Below are 26,882 nucleotides of genomic sequence, written 5' to 3'. Positions count from 1 at the left end.
ACCCCTGCAGTCATGACATTAAATACATTATGGGGGCATTGGTAATCAACTCCCTAGTTAAAGTTGTGTTGTGTTTTGCATTGAAAACTTTGAGTTTCACACTTCATTGACTGAATTTAGTTATCAGGTTTAGCCATGATAACTCTTCAGGGGACAACTGAATGTCATTTGTTTTTAGAAAAACATTTACTAACTTGCAAAGGAAACAAAAATGTTCCCTTTTTGAGATATCACCCTGTTTTGCTCACATTTCTTTGGGTTACTCTAACTAAACTACCACCCTCCCCCCAGATGATAATATGTAATGTCATTTTTCACATGAACCCTGTGAATCTAAATCATAATAGATGCTCAAATGTATAGTTAATTAGGTCCCTGCAGTAGTTAGAGGTACACATTAGTCCTTGTTTTTCTCTCTCCTTGGATTTTAAAGCTCATTAAATAAATAAATAGCTTACTGCTCTAAATTCATGTAGTTCGACTGGCTTTCTCAATGATTGCTTCCAAAATTATACATAGCTATAAAATCTGCAAAGAACAATGTTCATTTGAAACAAATTTAGCATGATTCCTACTGGCTCAGCTGGAAGGAGATTCTTTTTGAAGCTCACCTTGTAGAAGACCTGCTTACATATCATAATGGTCCTGGTTTTACTCTCCTGCAATAATGGGTAAGATGAATCACATGGATAAGTCCAGCAGTCAGGAGAGGTCTTTATGGACTTGTGATTATAATGTGGAAACCAGCAAACTAATACACTTTTTTCTATATTTCTTATCTGGAAATGTCACCCTTGCATTTTGAAAGCTGTCATTGCGACTCGGTTTTATATAAGTTTTCATGTCAATGAAGCAAAAGAAAGTTTTACAGAGAGTTTTGTTATGCTAGGTTATGTTTAAGTGTTGGGGAAAGTATATGGACAATTTGATGTTTCTTCAGTGACCTAATTCTGTCATTCATTTGACCCTAAATCAAAAAGTAATTTGGATTGACTGACTAACCCAGTGTAAATGCTAGGGAGATAGCACAACATATACTTTTAGTTATACTGATTCTCTGCAGCATGGTGATTATTAAAATAATATGAACCACAGAGATGCCTTGCTCTTGTGTTAGAATTAGAGCATACCATGTCAGAAAATGTCAGTAGTCTACACGCTTCTCTGCTTGTAACATTAATTAACATAAATGTTCAGATTTAAAACATTTCAAAGAAAATGTTTAAAGATGAATGTACAGACAACATGTTCTTACCTTATCTATATTAAAAATAATTACCATGTATAGGCCTTGGTACAGGTAAGTGCTGAACTTGTAGGTAAGCATGTGTTTAAGTGCTTTCTTGAATTGGGATCACAAAGATGAAAACAGAGCCTTTAAATGACTTTATGTACATAGATATACTGATAAATATCAGCTAAAAGGCTTTTTTTTTTTAAAGTAGCAATGCTGAAAATATTAAAATGAAGTTGATTTGCCTTTGTTGACAAGTGCTATTGGTATTATGATATCTGCCCCTACATGTGAAGTGCACATATTAGAGATGGGGTGAGGAGACTGTATTTTGATTTTGGCTTGCTAAACAACTCAGGTGAATTTTCTTTAGTAAAACCAGGAGTGATTGGTATTCAGGGTCCATTATATCTGACCCTCCGAATCTTGGAGGACGGAGATAAAAGATTTTAGTTCCATTCTTCTGTTTAATGGGTGAACTGGAATTTTTTGAAAAATATTTAGTTTTAGTTTTAAGAGACTTCCAGTGTTGGTAAGGCTTCAGTGCTGGGTCCCATTTTATCCAAGCCACAGAACTTGAGAGCTCACTGCTCAGAAATTATTTCTTGGATGTAAATGCTAATTCTGCATTTGGGAGACCTGGTAATTTTTCATTTGCAGCTTTAGTCTTTTTGCTGATGTTTTTTCCTAGCCAGAATACAGTATTCAAAACCCTGTTGCTCATGCCTGAGAGTCTGTTTTATTTTTTTATTTTTTTGAGGGGAGGAGGAATCTGAAGAGATTCATATCCTACTGAACTTTGTGCTGTCCAGCAATCTTGGAGCTTAATTTCCAGAATTTGATAACCTGTCATGTTGTTACAAAGCAATAGAGGATGAATTTATGAATGGATTAACTTACCTTTTTTCTCTTTGACAGATGCAAGACAAAAGTCTACCCTGATGAACTCCCAAATACAAGTGTAGTTATAGTATTTCATAACGAAGCCTGGAGTACTCTGCTTCGAACTGTTTACAGTGTTATAAATCGATCCCCGCACTATCTGCTTTCTGAAGTCATCTTGGTAGATGATGCCAGTGAAAGAGGTATGGCTCTTGTGCTAATCTGTTTATGGATAGTTTATCATCATTTGATATATAAAATTTACATATTTTGTTAGTCTCACATTTGAGAACCCTGCAGAAGGGATTGTAAATCAATGGAATTTAACCAGTAATGAATTTGACCCCCAAACTCCAGAGAGCCGTGGTTTTGATTGCTTCTTGGATTAAGTAGTTCAGTGATGATGGTGCTTTTCAGTGACCATTTTGGACAAATGGTCAGAAAGGGTTTTAATATTTTTGAGGAGGTGCTAAAACATGGATGTTCCTGAAACAGCAATTGACAAACAGTCTGGCTGGAACTGAACTTTTACACAGAGCTGTTACCTAGAATTTTGTGAGGGCTGTGCCAATATTCCTGATGAAAAGTATCGGTGGGAATATAGTATCATATGTCTTTGTCACTCATTTCTCGCCTAACAAGAAAATGACCCACTTCTGAGTTTCAAACCTGCCTGAGTGTAAGAAGCTCAAACAGTTTCTTCAGATTGCTCTTTGGTGAACAATAGTTTTTGTTTTTAATATATTTTGGACCTGGGTTTCACATAGTTTTTTTTAAACCAGTCATTAGGGCTATTTGATGGTAGAAAAAGCAGTTTTCGGCAACAAATACTGCTTTTGACAATGTTAATGTTTTAGAAATAAAAAATGCTAAAAAAAATGGAACTGGTGAAAAGCCAAAAAATGTCAGTGGATTTGTTTTGGGTGTCAAAATGTTTGCACAGCCCTGCACCATGAGGACAGCAGGAGTTGGAAGCTGTGTTATCTGATTTCTCTGTGGGTGCCAAAACCTACCCACTGAGGGAAACATTCAGCAAGTACTGAAAGGTGCAGCTCAAATACTTTCCTGAGTCTTCAGTCCTTCTTGTGGAAGTTTCACCACAGACAGGTACATGACTGTCCTATATCTGCAGCTGCGTAAAAATAAATGCAGGGAAACTTGAAGCTTATTGCATAGAATGAAACCTACTGTGGGTTTTTTTTAAATTCACTGAACAGCTGCGGCATCATATGTTCAGCATTATGTAGCTGTCACTTTGTATCAGGTGCAGGGCTGTGCAATCATTTTGACACCCAAAGCAACTGATTTTTTTGGCTTTTCCCAGTTCCACACTTTTAGCTTTTTTTTTTCTTCCAAAATATGAACATGGTCAAAAGCAGTTTCTGTGACTGAAAACTTTTCCCTATGCAGTATGGCTCCCTTACTGCCATTGGTTCCACAACTCTATGCAGTGTGCCCTGTGGAGGGGTTGCAGGTGCAGGGCTGATGTTGTTGCTGCCCTAAGTAGCATTAGCATCCACATGGCTACCCAACTGGATATCCCTGTTTCAAAGATGAGCATGGTGGACACTCTCTCTCTCTCTCGCACACAGTGTGCAGCTGTTACTAAGGGGTTTGGGGGAGGGAGAAGTATGTTGCACTGGCTTCACTCCATCTTTCTTCCACTGCTCTGAGTTTTTTTTTTCCCTAACTGTACTTCTTCTTCGAGTGCTTGCTCATGTCCATTCCACTATAGGTGTGTGCATGCCTTCGTGCATGGCTACCGAAACCTTTTTCCCCTTAGCAGATCCCCCCACACATGCCATGGTATATGAGGCACTGCCGACCCTACGCCTCCTCAGTTCCATCTTTCTGCCCGTGATGGTTACTGGAACTGTCTGTGCTTGCACTGCAAGCGCTTAATTCCTCATGTTTGAACTTTAAGCAATGATTTTTTGTGTTAATGAGGTAGTTAACTTAATAACTGTTGTTAGTGGTAGTTAGCGACTTTGAGATAGTCTAGCTGAGATTTTACCTGAAGCGGGTATGCTCCCGTCTTATGGCTTCAAGCCGTGCACTTCTGGTGGGAAGGCTTTCCCGCTGAGTGATCCCCACTGCCTGAAGCGCGGGGGGAAGCCTTTGTAAGGAGAAGATCGGATCTGCAAAGCTTTAAATCCGCCTGAAAGCCTGGCTCATGGAGGCTCCGACCGGCTCCGAGCCAACCCGCTCCGCTGCGGTACCCAGTGTGCTATCAGTGCAGAGGGCACCATTGGCACCGACCCGACTCGACATCACAAAGAGACGGAATCAGCGCTCAGAGCACGTACTCCCCCGCACTGTCTAAGCAGGCAGGGTGGAGCACCGATCTGTACCGAGGTCGGATCACGGAGGCTCGCTGCCTGATCTGGCATCTCCAGCCAGGGAGCCTCCCCCAACTCTTGGGAGTGGGGAAGCCCCTCAGCACCTACCGGCACCGCCAACTTCGGAGGCCGTCAGGCGGCAAGAGCCTTATTGGCCTTGCATACGTCACTGCCACCCATACCTCCCTGAGAGAGAAGGAGCTGGCGTTATGGGGGAAGCCCGCATTGGGACCCCCTGAATGGCTCACGAGATCCCCAGCACAGACCGGTTTCCTAGGGTAGAGCAGAAACGCTCCCCTAGAAATTATTCCAGGTCAAGGTCACCGGACCGACCTGCATCGAGGCAAAGAGTGAAGTTGCCTGCCCGACACCAGTCTCAATCCCCCGGCACCGGGTGAGGTCCATCTTACTGTTCCTGTTCTCTGGCAGTGAAGTGTTTGAAGACAGTCTCGGTACTGAGGAATTCGCGGGTAGTGCCGAACCTGGATGCCGGAGACAGACTCGGCACCGAGGAGTTCACCCCCCACACTGAGGCAGCACTGAACCCAGATGTCAGAGACAGCCTCAGCACCGAGGATTCATGTCCCACCATGCCTCTGTCCAATGGGTGCAGAAAGACGCAGGCTTCAGCAGAGCTGTGCTGCAGGCAGCTCACCGCTAACTCCAGCCCACCTCCAAGATACTGTTTGTTAATCACCTATAGTGGAATGGACATGAGCAAGCACTCAAAGAAGAAAACAAGGGTATTTACCAGTAACTGATGTTCTGCAAGATGTGTTGCTCATGTCCATTCCACAACCCACCCGCCGTTCCCGCCACCGGAGTTGGCGGAAAGACGGGACTGAGGGGGCGTAGGGCCGGCAGTGCCTCATATACCGCAGCATGTGCGGGGGGCTCCAGGGAGTGCCGGAGCCGGCCCTATGGGATCTGCTAAAGGGAAAAAAGTTCTGGTAGCTGTGCACGGAGGCATGCACACACCTATAGTGGAATGGACATGAGTAACAAATCTTCAAGAACATCAGTTACTGGTAAGTAACCTTGTTTTTTTCATTGCTCCCTTCCATGTTAGATATCCAAGAGAAGCACAGGGCCAAAGTACTTTACTACTTCCCTATGTATGAGTGGCGTGTTATGTTTTGGAAGCTATCAAACTGCTAAAGAAGTTTATTAAAAGTGGATTTATTTGAAAACTACATTTAAATTCTACAATAAAATAGCAAAAACATATTTAATCAACATACACATTTCTGGACAGAATTTACACTCAGCTTTGACTGACCAGTGCTATTTGTAGGAAATCAATTTTTTTTTTCTTTTGAAATCTTTTATTTGCATGGTCTTCTCATGGGACCCATTTAACCAGAACTGTATTGCAATCCTAGAATATGAGCAGTGTCCTAATGTAAGCCTCCATGACCTGGAAACTTCTCTCTCATTCTTCAGAAAATTGACAAACCTGTCTCAGACTGTATTTCCTGAATTGTGTTTCCAGGGCCTTTGGTCTTTCAATATTTATGCATGAGAATATTGTCCAAGAATTACTCTGAATGAGCAGTATGATGTATTAACCATACAATTCTATGTTGAGTCCTCACTGACTGCTGAATCTAGTTTGAACAAAAATTTTTCTTGTATTTTTAAATTGCATTTGCAGATTTTCTGAAGGCCTCATTAGAAAATTATGTGAAAAACTTGGATGTGCCAGTAAAAATTATCAGGATGGAACAACGGTCAGGATTGATTCGTGCTCGGCTCCGAGGAGCAGCGGCTTCTAAGGGCCAGGTCATAACTTTCCTGGATGCACACTGTGAATGCACTTTAGGCTGGCTTGAACCCTTGCTGGCAAGAATAAAGGAAGACAGGTAAGGACTGATGTTGTATGCTCTGCTGTGTTATAATGCCTGCTACCCTCCTCTAGCTAAGGGTCTGTCAGAGCTTCCATTATAACCTCTTATTTTCAGTGTGATTATATCTTGGCTATAAAAGGAATCTTCTTTGGCCTGAACACATTGTAAACAAGGTGTCAAACTGACAGCATTTTTTTAGTTAAGAATAAATGGTTCAGTACTTTTTCCTTTTACATTTGTACCCCCAATTAATATTCTGTAAATATTTTTATCAGGTTAAAATGCTTTAATAGTTATTGTATCTTTGTTCTACAGTGTCTCTGTCAACGCGGCTGATAATAATAGTTAATAAATTATGCCTTTCATTTCTGTGGCATCTATCTAGTATTTGGTCGGCAAACTAACCTGCCGTCTTTGTTTGGTTCATAAGTCCTTGTATATGTGATGCATTCCTCCACTCTCCCCATCTGTTCTCTTCTTCTGAGCTCACAAGCAATTGGAATTTATGCTTATCTTGTTTTCCAAGTGGATGGTGCAATGTATACCTGCACAGTTTACATTCATAAGAGAATCTGCAGTTACAAACAGAAATCAGAGCCAAAAGCCTTTTTAGCATCACTTTTTGCTATTGCTTGAAAAAGCAAATTTCATACATTTATGTTTATGTAAGAGAAACAAGTGTGTGTGTGTGTGTGTGTGTGTGTGTGTGTGTTGCCTGCTTACCTATCTACAAACACACATGTTCAAGGCCAGAAAAGGCTCTTTGTCTCCATTTGTGAAGCACATAGCCACAGATGGACTGCAAGAGGTCTCCACAAAATGTTCCGAGTGACCCCGAGAGCAAGGGGTAATAGCAACCAGTTAGTACAACATCTGCTATGGTTAAAGATGGGTGGAAAGTCTTGTGTGTTTGGAGGGTGATGAGTGACTGTGGGGAGGCAGATATGTCAGAGTAGGGGAGCAGAGATATGCATTGGAGGGAAGCAGCTTTACAGCATTAGTTGAATCCTCCAGCAACAACTAAAGAGCTTCTTTAGCTGTTTGTGTACAGAAGGGGCATGGTTTGATGTGGAGAGTGTCTCTGTAGAGGAGGGGTGTAAGGAGAGGAGATGGGGGGGAGCTGTACACATGTTTGGGGAGCAAAGGAGGGGAGAAACTTTACCATATCAGTTCAGTTTTGCTGTTGGGTTAAGGAATGCAGCAGTTTCCCTGCTCGTTTGAAGGAGGGGGATATCAATCAGCAGTCTGACCTTCTGTTTGAGGGGGCGGCGAATCAAGGCTGCATGCCTCATTGTGTAGAGCATCTAAGCTTGGTGCTTCTAGCTTGATGCCTGCCCCCAGTATCATCAAACCATGACCAGAAAGTGCTTGGAGATAATCATATCATCTGTGTCTGAACCAAACCAAACCAATTTAAACATAATCCTCTTTTTTTAAAAGGTAAGGTATTGATGGTGGGCAAGGTAAGAGCTGTCCAACTCTTGGTGGTTTTTAGGGTCTTTTTTGTAAGATGAAAATGCACAAGAGGGATGAAAGAAAACTAACTGTTGCACCCTAATGGATGCAGCTTAATATATGCTGCTTTACTGATGGTTTATAATAATTTGTATATAGCTGCTGTTGGAGGATCATTAGGAAAATGCACAGTATTTTAAATTGTGATGTTCTAATTGCATCTTATTCGAATGTTTCACTAAGACTTTTCTTGGTGACCCATATGTTATAAATAATGTTCCAAATTATGAAGTGATAAAATATCAAGCATAGCAGAGAGAATAGCTGTCTCACTAGGGGATAAAACCGCAACATATGGCACACATTGCAGGAAAGTTAGAGCTATGTGGTACAGAGGTCAGCTTGGCACGCCAGCAGCAAAATGTAGGTATATTTCAAAATCTTTCTGATTCAACTGTGAGGTTTCTCTTTAGCTATAGCCCATAGTGATACAGAGGACACTGAGAAACACGTGGGTTACTCTGCACAATTTTAAGCAAATACACAGATTATGCTATTTGTGGACATTATATAGTGTGCACCGTGTTTAGCCTTCAGAGTTAATGTTTTGTTAACATGGACATCAGCTTATAAATCAATTAATACACTCTATTATAGAATACTGAACAATGGAAACATGTACAAAAGCCCTGGAAAAATGCTTTTAAAGAGTAAGTAGGAAATGAAAATGAAATGTTTCATTAGAGGGTTTCAGGTTTTATTCCAGATCTGAAACTCATGATAGATTTGCTGAGGTTTGTGTGAACCTTGATGAAGTTTTGACCTAATCTGCACCAGGTTAATGCATTTGGGTGGAAATTTTGCAGACCCTCTGGTTGGTTACTATGAGTTAGTCCTGAAATCTGGTAGGTTCAAAGTGGGCTGTGATTTGAAATTAGGGTGTTAAACTTGGAGTAAAACTTGGGGAGTGCAAGCCTACGTAAACAGAAACAGGGAAGAAAAGAGTTTGCAAAAAATCTGACAATTGCAGTAAATGAATTTTGCACAACCTCATTTCCAGTATATAAAATCTAGTGTGGGTCTTGATTTGTATGCGGAGAAACCACAACAGAAAGGGGTCTCTAGCATATCGATATGCATTAAAATTTAAATTTCTTGTTTTAAGAAGTAATATATTTTTTTCTTATAGAAAAACTGTCGTCTGCCCAATCATTGATGTGATCAGTGATGATACATTTGAATACATGGCTGGGTCAGACATGACTTATGGAGGGTTTAACTGGAAACTAAATTTTCGCTGGTATCCTGTTCCTCAGAGAGAGATGGACAGAAGGAAAGGAGACAGAACTTTGCCTGTAAGGTATGGAGAATGGGCAAAGGATGCTGTTGTAATTATCTTTGACTATATTGCATAACTGTGAGAATTGCATTGTTTTATTTGTGGGTAATCATTTTTAATTATTAAGATTTTGCTAACATTTCAATTAAAATGTGTATAAGCATGTCCAAAAAGCATAAAGGTGTGGTACACTTTTTAGATTAAAACAATACAAGACAATTTTCTCTGCTATTCACAGCACTCCAGTGTAGTTATCAGAGCTGAGCAAATGCCTTAAAGTTCTTCTGAGAGTAAGAAAAGAAAAAATTAATTTGCTTTGGATGTGTTTGTGTCCTCTTTGTATTGATTTTCTTCAAATATTCTAGTGAACAAGTTTACTGGCTGGAATGTTCATGCCTTTTAAGTTAATATTAGGAAGCACTTGTGGAGAATAACTTCTGAACTTGTAATATTCAAATATTTTCCCTAAAAATTGGGTTCTAAAATGTATGCTCTTCCAGTCAGGGAGCAGAACTGATACAGTACATGTCCTATCAAAGCTAACCAATATATCTCCAATTCCGTTATTGAACACTATCAATGAACTGCTCATGGATGATCTGCAGACCAAGAATTAGTCACAGGACATGTTTGGTGACTCACTTTAATACACATTTGAGAATCTTGCTATCAGCTTGTAGAAAATTTGTGAACAGAAAAAGAGGTGACATTCATCAACTAAATTATTTGCTATGAATTATTTGCTCAGCTCTAATAGCTATTATGGTCCTCAGGACCATTTAAGGAAAGTATTCAAAAGCTGATATAATGATTTCAAGCATGTTTGAGGCATAATGAAGGTGGGAAAATTCCCAGTCCAGCATGTTCCATGACAGTGTGCAACAGGCAGATAAAGAGAGAAACAGTTCACAATACAGCATACAGGATTATAGCTGCCTTGTAGCATCTAAGTGGTGCAGAAGGGCTATAACCAAAATGGAGATTCTGGCCCATCATATAGACTTGTAAATGGCCTGTGTGTAGTTAAAAGGTATTCCACAGAAATGTCCTAGAAGGATACATACTGTACAGTATATAGTGTAGGCACTCACACAGCTATTGATGGACTGGCCTCAAGAGCAAATATCATCTCAAAGAGCACAATTAGAATGGTGAGGGAAATATACCACAATCAAGGAAACTATTTCCCTCTGGGTCAAATTTTACTACTAGTAGCTATTGATGGACTTTGCAGATAATAGCAGTAAAATTTGACCCAGGGGGAAAATAGTTTCCTTGATTGTGGTGTGTTTCTCTCACCATTCTAATTTTGCTCTTTGGGACGATATTTGCTCTTGAGGCCAGTCCATCAATAGTTGTTTCACCAATGCTGAGATGTTTGTGTAAAATCCCTCAAGTTAATTCTTACCACAACCCAGGGGCATGCACAGGAACTTAATTTGACTGCTTTTGGAGAGGCATGTTTTGTGCCCCCCACCGTGGCCATGGGGCCGGAGGAGTTCTCTGTCCTCGCTGTGGTCTAGGAGCCGGAGGAGTTATGTGCCCTCTGCCAATTATTGAGGGGGCCAGTGCCCCTGCCTGCCGCCCCATGCACACCCCTGCCGCCACCCCTACTGGCTGAGCCTCTCTTTCTCCTTGCCTGATGGCTCCATTCTCCATGCCCCCTCTTATACTGGCTCTTTCTTCCCTCCCATCCCTGCATAATACTTTGTGTGTCAATCTCCTTGCTCCATCTATCTCCCAGCTCCTGAATAATAGCACTGACTTGTGAGGAATTTCAAGAAATTCAAACAATGCTCCTGTCACCAGCTCCTGTCATGAACTACTGCTAGCTCTCTTCTCCCTGCAGTTACCAGCTCCTTTAGTGAGACAGTATTTGTGAGAAACTTGCTGGTATGTTAGCTGGTCTGTGTAGGACTTCACTGCTGATGTCCTGTTTCCCTGTGAGTCAAATAACACTATTTTCTAAATTGGTCCTGAACCAAACTTAGTCAATGGATTTTAATTTTAAAAAATCCTTTTATTAAAATAGAAATCCTGCAGTGGTTGGGAAGGGACTGAATCAGACATTTATTTGGCAGGTGCTTTTTTGTTTTAGTTGATGGTTACTTGGAATGTTAAAAGTAATGTTGCCAGAGAGCGTAGTGAGCGAAGTATAGGCAGAATACATAAGGGAAATATATCACATTGCTAAAGATACTACATAAATTATAGTGTGTAGGTTTATTTTGATTTATAAACAAATTATTAACTCTAGGCATGTATGAAAATTCACAAACAACTGAATTTGTAATATGTTAAAAAATATTAACCTACCTAAAATCCTCCCCAGCTTCAAAACAAAGTATTCCCCAATTATACACCCCGTTCCCCTCCTTCCTCTGCCTTGGGGGGAAAGAACAGAGATAACAAGTGAGTCTTGTAACTTGTTTTGATGGCCACCTGATCCAGGCCCTGGTGTACCAGGGAAGTAAGTTTCAGAGGCAAGGGCCTCTCATCAAGAACACCCTACTACCCATTGCTCCGATTTAAACTAAGCGACTGTTAGCTCAGACACATAGGTGAGCATGGCTGCTGTGACGTCCTATGTGGGGGAAAGGCAGTCTCTCAAGCAGCCAGGACCCACACCTCACACTGTTCTTTCTTCATAAAACAAAACAATGCATGAAACTTCATCTGGAAATCAGCAAGCAGCTAGTGCATGTCCTCAGCACAGGTTTAATGGGCTTCCTACAGGAAATAACATTTAATAAGAGATCTGCTGCATTTGATGCTATCAGCAATTTCCGAATGGGTTTTAAAGAGTAGCCTCATGTGGATTGCAATAAATCAACCTTGAGGTGTCAGACATGGATAATATTAAAAAGGTCTGAATCCAAAAGAAAATGATGCAATATTCTAGCCAACCCTAAAGTGTTTTTGGCAGCCACTACTACTTCAGAAGCCACTGGGAATAAAAAAAGACCCTCATATTGCAAACCATAGCAGCAAACCATTTCTTCTTGTTATTTTCCCCATTCTATGCACATCTGGGTTAAGTAGTGTGAGTGTGCATGTGTATCTAGATCTGTTTTTCTGTCCAATTGTTATAATAGGTGTATATAACACCACTGACTTTTATGTTTTCTTGCATGTGTGTATAATACAATCATTGCACCCAAATTCTGCTTTTTGGCACACTGAAAGTTAAGGGGGTTATACACATATAATTGAAAGAACCTAGTATCCATAATAAGTTAATATTGACCAATACCGACCTTTCCTTTTTTTATATTTAATAGCTACCAGCACACACTCTAATATAAAATATGAGTTGCTTTGTGTAAAGACCTTTATTATCTTTAGTAAGAAAGATCTGGATAATTCACTCAAAAGGAGTCACTCAACTCACTCATGAAGATAAGTCTGAGCAGAGCTCAGTCATCACATATTTTGTATATATTAATCCTGATGAAAAGTCAAACATGAAATTTAGTGTAAACTCTAAGCAGTAGAATTTATCCATCCTCCTCCCCAGTCGATGGAAATAAGAGCTAGACTTACTTGCTTTGTTTGTCCCAGAAATTACAGGAAGCTGTTTCATTTGTCATTTAATTTTGTAAGAGGACTGGGGAGTGGAAACAACATAAATATCTGCCTTTGGTTATTATCTTGTTTTTTCCACACATATAATGATTTTAGTCTGTACCAAATTACCAGAGAAAATCTGTGACTGAAACTAGAGTAAGGAAGAAAAAAGAAGAAAGAGAGAGAGAGAGAGAGGAAATCCTCAAGAGTAGATTGATTCCCAGAGCCAAAGTAGTGCGGACACGCATTTGCACTTTGGGATTCTCCCTAGAACCAATTGGAATCTTCATCCCTTGGAAGGCTTTTCCATCATTTGTTCACTTGCCGAAATCAAATATGGACTGTGATTGGGCGTTCTTCAGTGTGTGAACCCAAATATTGTCTCAGCCCAGGCAACCTGTGGAATTTACTGCAGGACACTTTCTTTAAAAGTGTGCTTTGTGTAACTGAAATAGAATAAGTTGTAAGGCCTGTCAATGAATATATATCTTAATATTTTATTGAAGAGTAAAGTAAATAGCTCCTACTTTATCCCAAAGGTTTTATCCTGCTCTCATTTAAGTAAATAGCAAAACTCACTTTGACTTTCACTGGAGTAACCTTAGGCTCGGTAGAGGTTCAGTAGATTTTTGGACCTTTTCAAAACGCTTTATTTTTATACATACGCTTAGAGACATACACAGTCCCCTCTTCCATGAGTACAGAGATTCCTCAGGCATTGGAACCAGTGGGGTTAAGCTATGTAATGGGGGAGAAGGTGGCTGGATGTCAGAGGGGGCACATAAGAGGTGAAAAGTCCCTGCCAGCCGCAGCCCCTTGTTCCCACTGAGATCGCTTCATGGTTGTGCACAAAGAATAGAAGGGGTGTGGCAGAGGCTAGACAAAATTAGGGCTGGAGGATCCACTGTTATGTAAATCTTCTGCCTTAAAGTGGGAGGTGTGATCATGTAAGGTCCTCTGTAACCTGCTCCAACCACCAGGCTTCAGACTAGAGCCACATTGCATGCGTTACACTAAGGGGTGTTTATACCTTTGTCTTCCAGTCTTTTCTCTCTTACAGCCATTGGTTTAACTCCACTGCTGATAGTAACCAACACTGTGGTTATAAAACTAGAGAAGCCATTGGCTGAAAGGATATACGGGACCCTAGGAGGAACTGTGAAATCAAAAGACAGTGGGCGCACATTTGAATGGCAGTTATCGTAATGTCCAAAACACTATTTTTTTTTAGGTCTAGATGACAAAATGGAAGAACTACATATCAGAGCTTCATGTAAATAATTGCAGACGTGGATGTTAGATTAATCTGTGACTAATTAAAATAGAGTGACAAACACCACTGGGAATTTTGAACCATACACCTTTATCAGGTTGTTGTATCTCACTACTGTCCAAATGACGAGCGAGATGGTTGACCAAATCGCATACATTTGTGAAGCAGAGCTCCTTCCTTAATATTTTCCTTCTTATCCTTTAAATAGCCCTGCATACTACTTGTACTCTACAGAGCTCACTGTGTCTTTGAGAAAGTTCATTCCTCCTTCTGTCAGTGTGCCAACATGTTATCATGCCTCAGGCAACAGAAATACTGTCAGTGCTGAGAACAGTTTAAATGCAGCTTGTGTCTTCATACCCATGATGTCAAAAATACCAGATATTTTTGTGCTGTGCATGTTAAAGCTGTCCATGCCAGCCCATCTTTATTGGATATTACCATATTCATCCTTCCTTCCTTAAAAGCTCAATTCACTAGGTGCTAACATTTATTTAGAATCACTCTTTATTTAGGTGTTTTTGTTTTCTTCTTAAGCATTTTATTACTATACAAACTACTATGAATAAAGATAAGACAACAAACATATACAGAAAGTAGGAAGCATACTTTGTTTATCCCTTTCTCACTTGCCATTCCAACAACTGGGTGATGTCTGAAACTATTAGGAACCTATAGAAATAAAATTCTTATTCCAGAGTGCATACAGATAATGTCCTTATTTACCAGATATACCTTAAGATGGTATATAGTTTTCACTTTTGGTTGTTTGTTAAGGCAGTCAACAAGAATGCTTGTTGGTGCAAAATAGAGTTGTGGTTTTTTGGATTGTGAGCACCCCGCTCCCTAATAACTGTGCTGGGACCACCAAATCAAATGGCATACAATGGCACAGCTATCAGATTGGAACGACTGTGGGTCACACTAAACTGGGCTACAGTTGAACTAATGACCTGGGAGCAAAAAGCTTTATGTCTCATTCATAATTCCTAGAATCATAGGATTCTTGTGATGACTTGTCCACATTCCCTCATGCACTCAGAGGATGTTTTTTGTTGCTAAATGTGGTTCATGTATTTTATGACTACAAAAATACATTGTGTGCAGTGTTGTTGTAGCTCTGTTGGTCCCAGGATAGTAGAAAGACACGTTGGATGAGGTAAAATCTCTCTTTAGTGAAAAAGACAAGCTTTCAATCTTACACAGAGCTCTTCTTCAGATCACCTATATGTAAGTGTAGCCCCTCCTATCTACTCTCCCATCATGAGGGTGTTCAAGATAGGGAAAGTCTGCCTTGTGACTTTTTACACAGCTTTGGGAAACTGGGCCTGAGACTCCTCTATGTGCTCTGCGTTGTGTGTCACTATGTATTCACTCAGACCAGACCCACTCAGACCAACCACCAGGAACAAGGTTTTATTCTGCAGGGAAACACAGAACAGCACTACAGTCCATCGCCTTCCTCTCTGCTTGTCTGCCACATGCTCCCAGGCTCAGTCAGTGCTGAAACTCCCTGCTGGGGAGGGCAGAGGGTGCTTCCTGGCAGCAGCCAGGAAATTCTCCCAACATTCTGCAGTTTGTAGTTCACAATTTGTAATTCCCACTGCTGTTGCTGTTGAAGCACACTGGACCTTGGGCTATGTAAGCCTGAAAACTTGTCTCTTTCACCAACAGAATTTGCTTCAGTAAAAGTTACTATCTCACCCATCTGGTCAGTGTAAAAATATATAACTCATCAATTGCAACTTAGAATTCTTGGAACCAAAGTTAAATATAATGGGTTATGTTCTGTGCTGCTCTTTTGAAAGGTACAGCACATGTTTCACAGCCTGGAGCAGGGGGGCCTGAGGCAGCTGTAAACCACCTTTCTTCCCTCCCAGCTGCTTCAGAAGTTGAGGAGGTTCCCAGCCTAGATAGCCCTGGGGGCCTTATTTAATTTTTGTCAGGCTCCCCTATGGGCCACAGTGCTGCCTAGAATCTCTGCAGCCTCTCCACCAGCATGCCTCTCCCCATCCCTATGTCCTATCTTATGAGGTGCTTATTGGGTGGCAGTCTTCCACAGGGTCTGCACTGAGGGAATCCTCCTCCAGCAGAGCGCGAGTCTTTAAGGATACATTTATGCTACGTTTTCCCTTTTACCCAGCATAAAGAACCGAGACCAGGGAAGAGGATCTCACTCAGTGGGTTGGCAAAAACTGAACAAACCAAAAAGTCTTCTCTCCAAAATAAGACACAACAAATAAATCAGAATATACCACCTTAATCATAAACAATGAACAGCTAACACACACAATACACTGACAATCATATAAAGCCAGCCACTGAATTTCAAGAAGGATGAATAGGTCTTTATCCTTTCTGTTATCAGTATTTTAGTTGTTTTTACAAGGACAGCTGCACTGCTCTTTGCTTATGTAACAAATTCAATTTACATAGTAGATAATAGTTTTGGCTGTCATGTTTTATTTAGTCAATGGTGTGGTGTCAGTTTGTAAGGATTGAGGTGAACATTGTGGTTTACAGTTTTGATTTGTGTGCATTTGCACCCACAAGACCTCCATCAGATTTCAAAGAAATCCCCACATCTCAAAGAAAAACTCAGGTGAAACAGCCAAGAGTCACCTGCTTTCGCAACGAATCTGCAAAAATGGAAATTTTCACATGGTTTTGATGCAGAACATTGGGGCTTAATTTTGCAATCCCATGTGCAGATGAGTAACTCTACTTAGTGAAATCTATGGGACTACTCACTCTAGTACGATAGTCTCCTGCATGTGCGTTTGCAAAATAGGGCTCATATTTTGTCCTGTATTTGTTCACGCAATGCTAGGTGCAGGTTTGCTCCAAACATTTGTGACTCTTGGTGATCCCTTGATGAACTTGGTCAGTTTCAAATATGTAAATAAACCCAGCAAACTTAATGTGATTTTATGTGTCAATGTAGTGATTTCACACAGAAATAGAGATTTCTAACTAGCCACTAATATAAATGTCTTTTAAAGCTAATATTTTGAACTGATAATCACTTTTTACCATATAATTATGTGAAGAAGTGTGTAAAAATTATAGGAATTTTTGTTTCTTCCCCTGATTGATGATAGTCACCTATTACAATATTACATGGTGAAATGCCCCAGTCAGTAGGGGGCCATAGCCACAAAATCATTGCCATCTGTTCAGTTTCATTATTGTTATAGCTCAGAGGGTCAATGATATTATTTGTGGCATAAATCTAGCAAGATTGAGGGCAGTAAAGCAGCTTTGAGACCTAGAAAGGCTTAACTATATCCAAATGAGAGACAGTTAATTATCTGAGCATACAGTGTGAAGAGCATGGGGAGAAAAACAGACCTATGAAATGTAGGTAAATGCAGAGATTCAATATCATTTGGTTGCTCTTCACTGAACTATGTTATCTTATTAGGAACTATGATAGTAAACTCTGGCAGAAGAGGACATAATTATGCAAAGGTGCAAAATTCCTTGATTCATTAAATATAGTATTAAATGAGAAGTTATTACTGGCATTATTATGTGTAATGTCTAATGCTGTCAAAGTTATACACTCTATGGCAGTAGTTCCCAAACTGTGGGTCGTGACCCCAGGTGGGGTCGCTTCATCAGCAGATAGGGTCATAGAAATCATGAGCGTGCAGAGAACACCATTTTACAAAAGGGCCTCCTCCGCACAGCGTGACTTCACACACATCGTATGCACGAGGTCACATCGCACAGAGGAAGCTATTTTGCTCTACAAAATGGCACCCTCCATGCAGCATAACCTCATATGCACCGTATGTGTGAGAGCAGGGCCCAAGCATAATTTTTTCGTGCCCAGTACAAACTTGTAACCTGGGCCCCCTCCCACATACATACCACAATCCCTCATCCCATACATGTAATCTCATTAGCCATGAAATTTTTTTTCCTCATGGTAATAGGGGTTGCAGCCTGGGCCGGGCCCACCAGGGCCTCTGAGCCCTGGTAGAGGGTACCCTTTTTCCCCCCCTGGGGCCCTGGGTGTGAGATCATGCAGTCTAGAAGACGCCATTTTGTAAAGCAAAATGGCATCCTCCTTTCGGTGTGACCTTGCATGTACAGTGCATGTGAGATCACCCTGCAGGGAGGACACCATTTTTAAACTGCAACTTCCATGCTGTCTGGCGTAGTGGGAAACAACACATCTGAAAATGGGGTTATGCAGGGAAAATGTTTGGGAACTGCTGCTCTATGGTATCGGCTGTATATGTCATACTATATATATATTTCCTTGAAATCTTCCATGTATATATATAGGTATATATAAAATACATCTACATGGAAGATTTCAAGGAAATATCTTAGCAGTATAGCTTTACTAGTGTTAGCAATGGTGAGAGTGGTAGTATAGCCAGCTTTCTTTACCATCAGAGCAGTCAGAAAGTGGGTAGCCAGTACATACTAGCGCTCCCATTATTATTAAGCACCAATGAAGTTGAGCTGGTGCTAAATTAACAGTGGAAGAAGTCCCTCAGTGTTCACAAGTCTGTGTGTGTATCCAGGTATTTGTGTGTGTATAAATATATGCAGTAGAATAGAGCTGAACTGGTAATGCAAACAATTTCCCTGAATACTCACCCGTATTATTGAATGAATTCTGTTGAGCTATGCTCATTTGAGCAATCGAATTGACATCATCATTTGCACAAAGCCAACTGCAACATCACATTCACAAGCATTCATGGAAACTGAATTTTAAATTCACACACAAGTATTTGTGCTGGAAGGGATTGCGTTGCTTTTCCATTCAGGGAAGAGATGCCTGTGACATATTTGACCAAAGAGAAGGAGCAAACTACAAATTTTAAACATTGCTCTGAATATTTGATATTTAATCTTCACAAACAATCCATTTTGTAAAAGAAAACTTGCTGAATAACTTGATTGTGGTGAATTACTAATGTATTGACTCAGCTCTATACTAAAGCTGTTTCTGTGTGTCTATATACATATTTGTATACAATGTAATAGAAAAGACAAAATACGCATTTTGAAACTAAAATTTCATTCATTTTGTTAATGTTAATTCTGAAGGTAAAACCACCATTCAACTTCCATATTTGAACACCAGTCCCTAATTAATAGTTATTCTAATTTTTTTGTGTGCTCCGATGTTCTTATCTAGCAAAGCACTTAAGCGTATATGGCTTCATGACTTTAATGGGACTATTTAAACATAAGCACATGCTTAAGTGCCTTGTCACATCAGCACCTTTAAATATTAAAGACTAGAATGTAACATCAGAATCCGCCTTCAGTAAGGGGCAATGTTTAGCTGCACCATCCCAAGAGTAGTTCAGAGAATTAATTGTGACTCAAACAGTCATCATTTGCTTTCTGCATCTACTTTTGTACTGGAGGGAAGTAATCTGCGATTGATCTATACCAGTAACCAATCACTTCAGCCTCCAGATTGGCTCGAATCTGCTGACTAGTGCATTGCAGGAGCAGGTCAGAGCCAAGACCTGCCAATCCCCCTACCCGCTGCCTGCCCACCTACGAAAGAATGGATTAGCATCTCCACAACAGTTACTCTTCTTCCCATGCTGTGCCCTACCATGTAGATTACCCATGCAGGGGCGTAACAAAGTGCCTTGCACCTTCTTATTCCCTTGTATGGTGTTGTAAGGACAGGTCATAATCCTGCCCTAAGGAATTTACAAATAGTGTTGAGTGTACTAAAATTCTGAGGGCCAATTTTTCAGTGAAAGAGAATATAGAACATAAAAGCTCTATTCTGAAACACATGAACAGATGTCTAAAGTTGTGCATAGCCATGTTTGCAGGGCTTTAACTTAGATTTGTCAAGTTTTAACTTAGATTCCATGCTAGTTTTGTCTTCCCCCCTTAGCTGTGCACTCGTGTTTGGGTTTACAGTACTATATATGCACTAATAAAACCATTGATTATGCAATCATCTCATCCTTTATTCTTATGATAAGAGAAGCCCAAAGTTGAGTATCTATGAAGCCTGAAATTAGTATTGTTTCAGTAAGGTATGCTTCTATTATCTCAGACAAAATTTGTCATTTAATGTAGATTTAAACTCTAAAAACTCATTGCAGGGAAACAGGATATTTTTAGTCATAGAGAATTTGCACTCTGATTGGATTTGCTGTTGTAAGGATTTATAATCCTGTTAAAAGAGATTATGCCTGGTAATTTTATGAACATTTAGTCTCTCTAAGGGAAGAGCAAAAGGCATTAAACTCTCCTCACTAAGCATTTCAGATTGGATTTAAACTACTATTCCAGATGCAAAAGCCAATATTCCATCCACTTACGTTGTGGATTTTTTTTTTAGGTGCGTCATTTTAAGTGGAATTTCACATACAGAATGGTGCTGCAGTCTTTACTCAGGTAAAACTCCCGTTGACTACACTGGGAGTTTTGCCTGAATAAGAACTGAACTATTTGACCTACAGCTAGAGTAGAGCTGTAGAAATTCTAAACCATAGTATTTATTTTATATATTTTGATAAATGTACTTAGAATATATTTTTATATTCAAAAGGTCTGGAGACATGTGCTGTAGTATCATTTATTAAATTCCACGGTGTCTTTCAAAAGGTATTTTTCTTTTCTTTTTTCTTTTTTTTTTTTTTTTTTGTTTTGTTTGTTTTCAACTAGGACCCCTACTATGGCTGGTGGCCTATTTTCTATTGACAGAAACTACTTTGAAGAGATAGGAACTTACGATGCAGGAATGGATATCTGGGGTGGAGAGAATCTTGAAATGTCTTTTAGGGTAATTGCCATTTTACTTCATTTTCTGACAACCAACAGTTATACTGTAATGATATGTGCATTGCAGATGGGGCACTTTTGTTTTTAGTTAAAATGCAAGTTCTGGATTAATTTAAAATTCTAAATAAAACTAGAGATGCTTCATAGTACTGCTTTCGGGGTTCTTTTTCTACTGCATGAAATGTTTATCATTGTTCTGGAAGATTTTTAGATGATGTTTTTTGAAGTTACCATAAAGTTTACTAATATATATGTATATAGATATATATATATAAAAAAAAGAAACAGGATTTTTGGTAAAACAGTAGGGATGCCAATTGACATAAATTAAGTAAAGAAGTGTGCAGTATTGAAAATCCAACTGTGCTTTTCAACAGAAAGTTTCAACTATGTATATCATCATGGATTTGCAAGCTATGACTGGGATCACTATTTGTTATTTTTTTACATATGTGAGTCATGTTCTCAAAGGAATTTCATGTCCTGCAGCATTGTGACTTAATTTCTATCAGTTAGAGTTATTTTGCCCCTGACAAGAATAAAATCTCTTTGAATGAAATTCATTTATTTTGTAAATGACATTTTAAAAGAAATGAAAATTGGAAAACTGAAGTTTGATGAATAAATGATTACGAAGGATGTAAAAAATAACTTTTAATATTATATGATGTATTGCAGTCTTTAGAAGGCAAAGTAGTATGCAAAATAAAACTAAATACACCTTTTTTCTACCCATAAAATACTAAAGTTTTGTCAAGCAGATATTATTACTTCTAGAAGAAATCAGCTGAAACTTTGGCAATATCTTAACCACATGGTCCTTAAAGCATACATTGTTGATTGTCCAGTGAAGTAGAAGGATGGAGATTTTTTTTCGTAAACTTCTTTTGCCTTGAGCGTTTTTGCTTTAAAGTATCAGATGTATCGTGTGTGTGTGTGTGTTTGTTTGTTTGTTTGTTTGAATGTACCTGTTAATACAGGCACACATTTTGCTCGGTGTAAAAGTAAATGAATGTCTGTTATTTATTATGGGCAATCTTAACCGCAAAGAACAGGCACTTTAAAACTAAAATTGTTGATGTGAATTAAACCCTGTTCCTCTGAACCTGGACACAATAGTCTATAATTGTCCAAGAAAAGCCTATTGTAATTCTAATTTCAGGGCATTTCATCCATTGCCTTTGAGAAGGACTCTGTTCTGTTATTGAGGAAGCTTTTCTCCATGGTCTCCGTTGTAATACTGTCAAGAAGGAAACCTGGAAAAATTGCTTAGCCCTCTTCTTGCAGCATCTAAATACTTAAAGCTCTATCCCTAAACGTTTGACAAAAACTTTATTTGTTACCTGTTAACAAAAATATAAATACTGATGGGGCCTGAGTTAGGCCATAATTTGTACATACTCTATTTTTGATTTTGGATTTTCTTTGTACAGATTCTTACACATTTTTGTAAGTTCAAAAAAAGAAATAATTTACAATTCCTTGCCGTCTTCCCTCTCACCCACACTATCTGTCTGTGCCTGTCCAGAAAAGTATAGTATTCAATTCAGGTTAGCTTTAAGCACATGCTTAATAACCAATTTGAATAAAAATAGACTTAAAGCTTGTGCTTACTTGAATCAGGGCCCTATATTTTAACATTCTCTCTGAGGGGCTTAATGTCTTAAAGATGGCGTTCTCCATCCTCAGCTGATTTTTCCTGGACTTGTCATTTCCCAACTCCCTGGTATCTACCCAGACAGAGATCAAGAACACTGAGGATTTAGCTGCTTTGAAACATTAGACAATAACTTTCTCCCTACCCAATGTCCTTTAAGAAATATAACCCTATTAAAACAGAATTGTTTTAAAGAACATGATTATGACAACTTACTATAGGGTGAAATCCTAGCTCCATGGACTTCAGTTCTGTGTTTAACTTCGTAATGGGTCTTGGCTGGTCATAAAATATTCCATTCCTTGGAGAGCAGAGCATCTGTTGATATCATCTTTTCCCCCTTTAAATACTTTCTTTAGACATACACAGTCAAATACTGAGGTCCTTGCTCAATTTGTACTCTGCTCCCATTCAGGGAAGTTAATAGAAATTTGTCTAAGTAAAGACCTCAGCATTTGGCCCATGTTACATAAACTGTGGGCATAGTTCATTAGACACTAAATTCCAAGTTCAAATTAAAAATGTCACTCCAGAATATTTGAAATGGTTAAGGACAGTAATAGAAATGCTCTGAATAGAAAGTGCTAGTGATAAAAGATGCACTTGTAGTAAGGAGAAGAGGGAGCTTCACAAATAGAGCTATCTTTCTTCACTCATTTAAACTGGGCAAAATAAGCTTATAAATGTTCAGATGAACTCTCCAGGCATCACATTAGAAAAAGTTATTTCATGTCTTACTTCAGAAGATTTGCCCATTTAAGTTTCAAGAAAAATCACCACTTTGAAAAAATAAGCGTCAAACTAATAATAAGAGAGCCAGGTATCAAGAATAGAAAAAAATGTTTTTTTCAGTGCAGTGAGATTACCATGGAAATGGAAAGCATTAACACTATGCTATTACTTGATATTCAGAGCCTTTACATTTTAAAATGAGGCTGAGTACATTACCTAATTAAAACAAAAAAATTAGACATCAAGGAGAAAATGATTCATAAAATACCAATGGGAACAAATTAAAAACTAGTGCTGTCAAAACATTTCTAATTTCACTTTTTTACTATGGAAAAACAAGGACACATTTTTCTTGGAAATTTTCATGACTTTTTCTGCATTTTTTGACCAGCTCTGATTGAAAAGTAGTGATGCAGCTTCCATGGTACAGGTACCTGTAGGTGAAACCTTGTCCAATGATATCAGAGTTTACTATTTATTTTATGCAAATGTTGTTTTTGTGGAAGATGTCAGACTGATAGGTATGGTGGATTGAGTCAGGGTTTAGTCACAAAATGAGCATGCGGTGGTAAGAGACAACAAAAGCTTTGCTTATGCTATCTCAGTAATGTGCCTCTATCTGTTCTGGAGGGATTACCTTTTATGGTGAGAGGGAAGTTTAGTCTCCTCAACTGTGAAATGCTTAGCCTGTCTGCTGAGACAACTAGCCAGGGACGGTGGTGTGTGTTTGGTCATTTTGTTAAAAGAATATTTCATACTCTGAAGCTTTTGTGTCATCTAGGAGAAATGTGTGTTGACATATTCTGTCTTCTCAAATTTGTGGTGGACTTTCTCTAGAGAATTCCATCAGGGTGTAGTCTTGTGAAGGAAGTTTTCAGAATTCTATATAGGTTCTCCTCTTGCAAGCTTTTGATTATAGACTCCTCATGTTATTCTTTGAGCAATTTATGCTGAATGTAATACTCTGTATTCTGGGTGTCTTGGGACCTACAGTGCCTGTCATGGAGTTCTTTTTGAACTGTGAATAGTTAGCATCTCATACTAAGCTGTAGGCTTGAACAATGTTAATGCTGAAACGCTTACTATCAGGAACCAGGAAATTAAAAATTGTGACTGGAATTACCCAATTGACTCAAAGCTGACAACAGACACAGCGCCTAACTTAAAGATGGAGTGTCAGTCCTAAGTTAGAAATTCCTGGCTTTTTCCAGTTGGTGTCATACTATTTCATTACGTTTTGTTTCTTTGGAATACATGTCATAAAGCTTAGTTTAGCTTGGATCAAAAAAAGTAATGGTAAGCAGTTCAAAACCTACCACCAAACAATCTCTTTTTATCCTATTGTTCCATGATGGACATTCTGTGGAGTCACACTTTATTAATAATTTTAAGGGATAAATCTTCACTAGCTCTGCATGTCTTTTTATATTCTGTGTGGCTTCTTGTATCATGGGTTGCAGTGCTGGAGGGGAAGCAGGCTCCATGGAATTTTTTTATGAAGTATTAAGAGGTTATAAATATACAATTTATAGTGGACAATTATGAAGAGGTGAGCACTGTATGTTCATACACATAGGAAGCTTTCAGAAGTGCTGAGCATTTGAACTGAATAGGATCTGGGGATGCTCATCACTTCTGAAAATCAGACTACAGTGTCTGTCCATCTCACTGACAAAGAGACTGAGTACAATGGGCCTCAAGAGGATCAGGCCCCAAATCAGATCTACATATATATTTAAGAGAATTTGTCATGAGAAAGACAGAGAGGAAAATGAAAGGTTTAAGAAGGGATAAGTGAGATCTAAGATCATAACTCGGATCTAAGATCATAATCATAATCACCTTTGGGGAAGATATTTTAGAGACTGTCCATTCCCAAAGGTGAATATTTATAAGTTAGAGAAAAATCACTTCAGCTCTTCTGGAGTCATGAGAGGTTATAAATATACAATTTTCTGGTTATGACAAAACAGAACTCTGGCTACTTTTTTGTTTTCATAGGTATAACTCAAAAAAAGTTGCACTTTGAAGGCCAGATTCTCAGCTGGTGTAAAGCAACATAGCTTCATTGACTTCACTGGAAGAATTTAAACATTGAGTAATCCTAATGAAGTCAGTCATCCCATTCAGGAAAGCATATAAGCACATGCTTAAAACAGGTTCAAATTTGGGGAAAAGTTTGTGAATTTTTTTTCCAAAACATTCATTCCCTGCGAGTGTATGTGTGTGTCTCTCTGTCTGCCAAAAAAGTTTTGACCAGCTTTACCAAGACAAGTTTGAAAAAGAAAATGTATTTTTTTTTCCTTTTGAAATTAAGAATGCTTAAGATTTAAAAATCTTGGGACTACCTTAACTCATATACACTTAGAAAGGTGTATATTAGTACATATGAAGGTATGGCAATTCATTCTGAAATACTAAGAGAGACTAGTTAACCTTTTGCTGACTCATGTCTGTTAATTCTTCAACTGCAAAATTTATTGATGGCAATGATAGGTGCCAATTGACACTTACCAACTGTTACCTGTCAATTACAGAACTGGGAATTTTTCCTTTTTTCATAAAGCTATTCCATTCCCTTTTGTGTACAAGATTTTATACTCAAGATAATTTTGTCATCGTGCACATTATTCCGTTGTGCTTCAACTTTGTAAGCTCAGATTTCATGCAGCTTATGTTTCATATAGTACATTTTGGAAATAGATGACAACTGCAAGGGCTTGTCAATATTTTTCACTGTTTGTCCAGCACCATTTCAGCTCCAGCAGTGTTAGCAATAATGGAAGCACTAATATAGCACACGTAGGCATTTCATTATCTCATCTAATATAGTCAGAGTTGCATTGGTGCTAGACAAAAAATGCAAAGACTTTGCAAATGTACGTTGCGTGCTCTTGGTTTGATTGATGCTTGACATGATTTTCATGTAACTTCACTATTTTCCCCACAGCCTCTATGGGGTTAATACTCGTGTGTGTGTGTGTGTGTGTTTTCTCCTGAATGAACATACTTCACGATTTATGCATGGTAATTTCTTACTGCTACCCTTTGTTTCCCTTTCTGATTCTGATTTGGAGAATTTTAACAATTCATTTGACAGTTCATACCCATTGGTTAGAACATTGTGGCTATGTTGAAGTCCCTCCTCTAAAAATAGAGTCTCAACAGCCATGTTTGACATAGCCAAACGGATTTCCTTTTTAGCTCTGAATGAACAAAAGGTTGCCACAATGTACCGAAAAAGGAGTCCAGATGTTATAAAACAATTTGAAGGGTGAAAGCCGAATTTTATTAATGCACTCATGCACACCACAGTATGTGTATTGTACTCTATTAATGACACTTCCTAGAAGATGGGAGCACTCACATTTTGGAGTTGTTTTTTTTAGTTTGTTTGTTTGTTCCTTACGGAGCATTTGAAGCATCATTAAAGTAATGGTTATATCACTCTATTAGAGCAAGCATGCACTATGTTGTTATTCCTGGTATAGAAATTTCAATCTCAGAGGTGCCTTAACAAAACAGTTTCCTTAATGTTTCTTTGTCAGGTAAAGATCCCATAGAGCATAAAATAGAAAAAAGATCACTTGAAAGTGAATTATTCTGAAGTATAGAATGTAGGTATATTCCCTTAGCAGACCTTTTGTTGTGTTAGTTTTTTGGCTGGCTATTGCTTTCAAATGTAAAAAATAAAGACTGTGGCTATACTCCTGTTGACGCACAACATATGTTAATTATCAGAGAAACGTCAAAAACAAAATTGTGATGGAT

At 38.9% G+C, this 26,882-nt stretch overlaps 1 protein-coding gene across 1 annotated transcript in view; it reads left to right on the top strand.

Annotated features, from left to right (window-relative positions):
* GALNT13 (polypeptide N-acetylgalactosaminyltransferase 13) overlaps positions 1-26,882 on the top strand; it is a 317,135-nt gene that overhangs the window by 178,415 nt on the left and 111,838 nt on the right. The window contains exons 5-8 of the mRNA XM_067549430.1: positions 2,153-2,319; positions 6,110-6,317; positions 8,947-9,117; positions 20,606-20,723. Coding sequence (XP_067405531.1) covers positions 2,153-2,319; positions 6,110-6,317; positions 8,947-9,117; positions 20,606-20,723 — 664 coding nt within the window. The remainder of the gene's footprint in view (positions 1-2,152; positions 2,320-6,109; positions 6,318-8,946; positions 9,118-20,605; positions 20,724-26,882) is intronic.

The sequence above is a fragment of the Emydura macquarii genome, unplaced genomic scaffold, assembly GCF_026122565.2.
Source record: "Emydura macquarii macquarii isolate MOO-44397 ecotype Brisbane River unplaced genomic scaffold, CSIRO-AGI_Emac_v2 contig_1253, whole genome shotgun sequence".
NCBI lineage: Eukaryota > Metazoa > Chordata > Testudines > Chelidae > Emydura > Emydura macquarii.
Note: the sequence above shows the minus strand (reverse complement) of the source record. Positions and strands in the feature narration are given on the sequence as shown.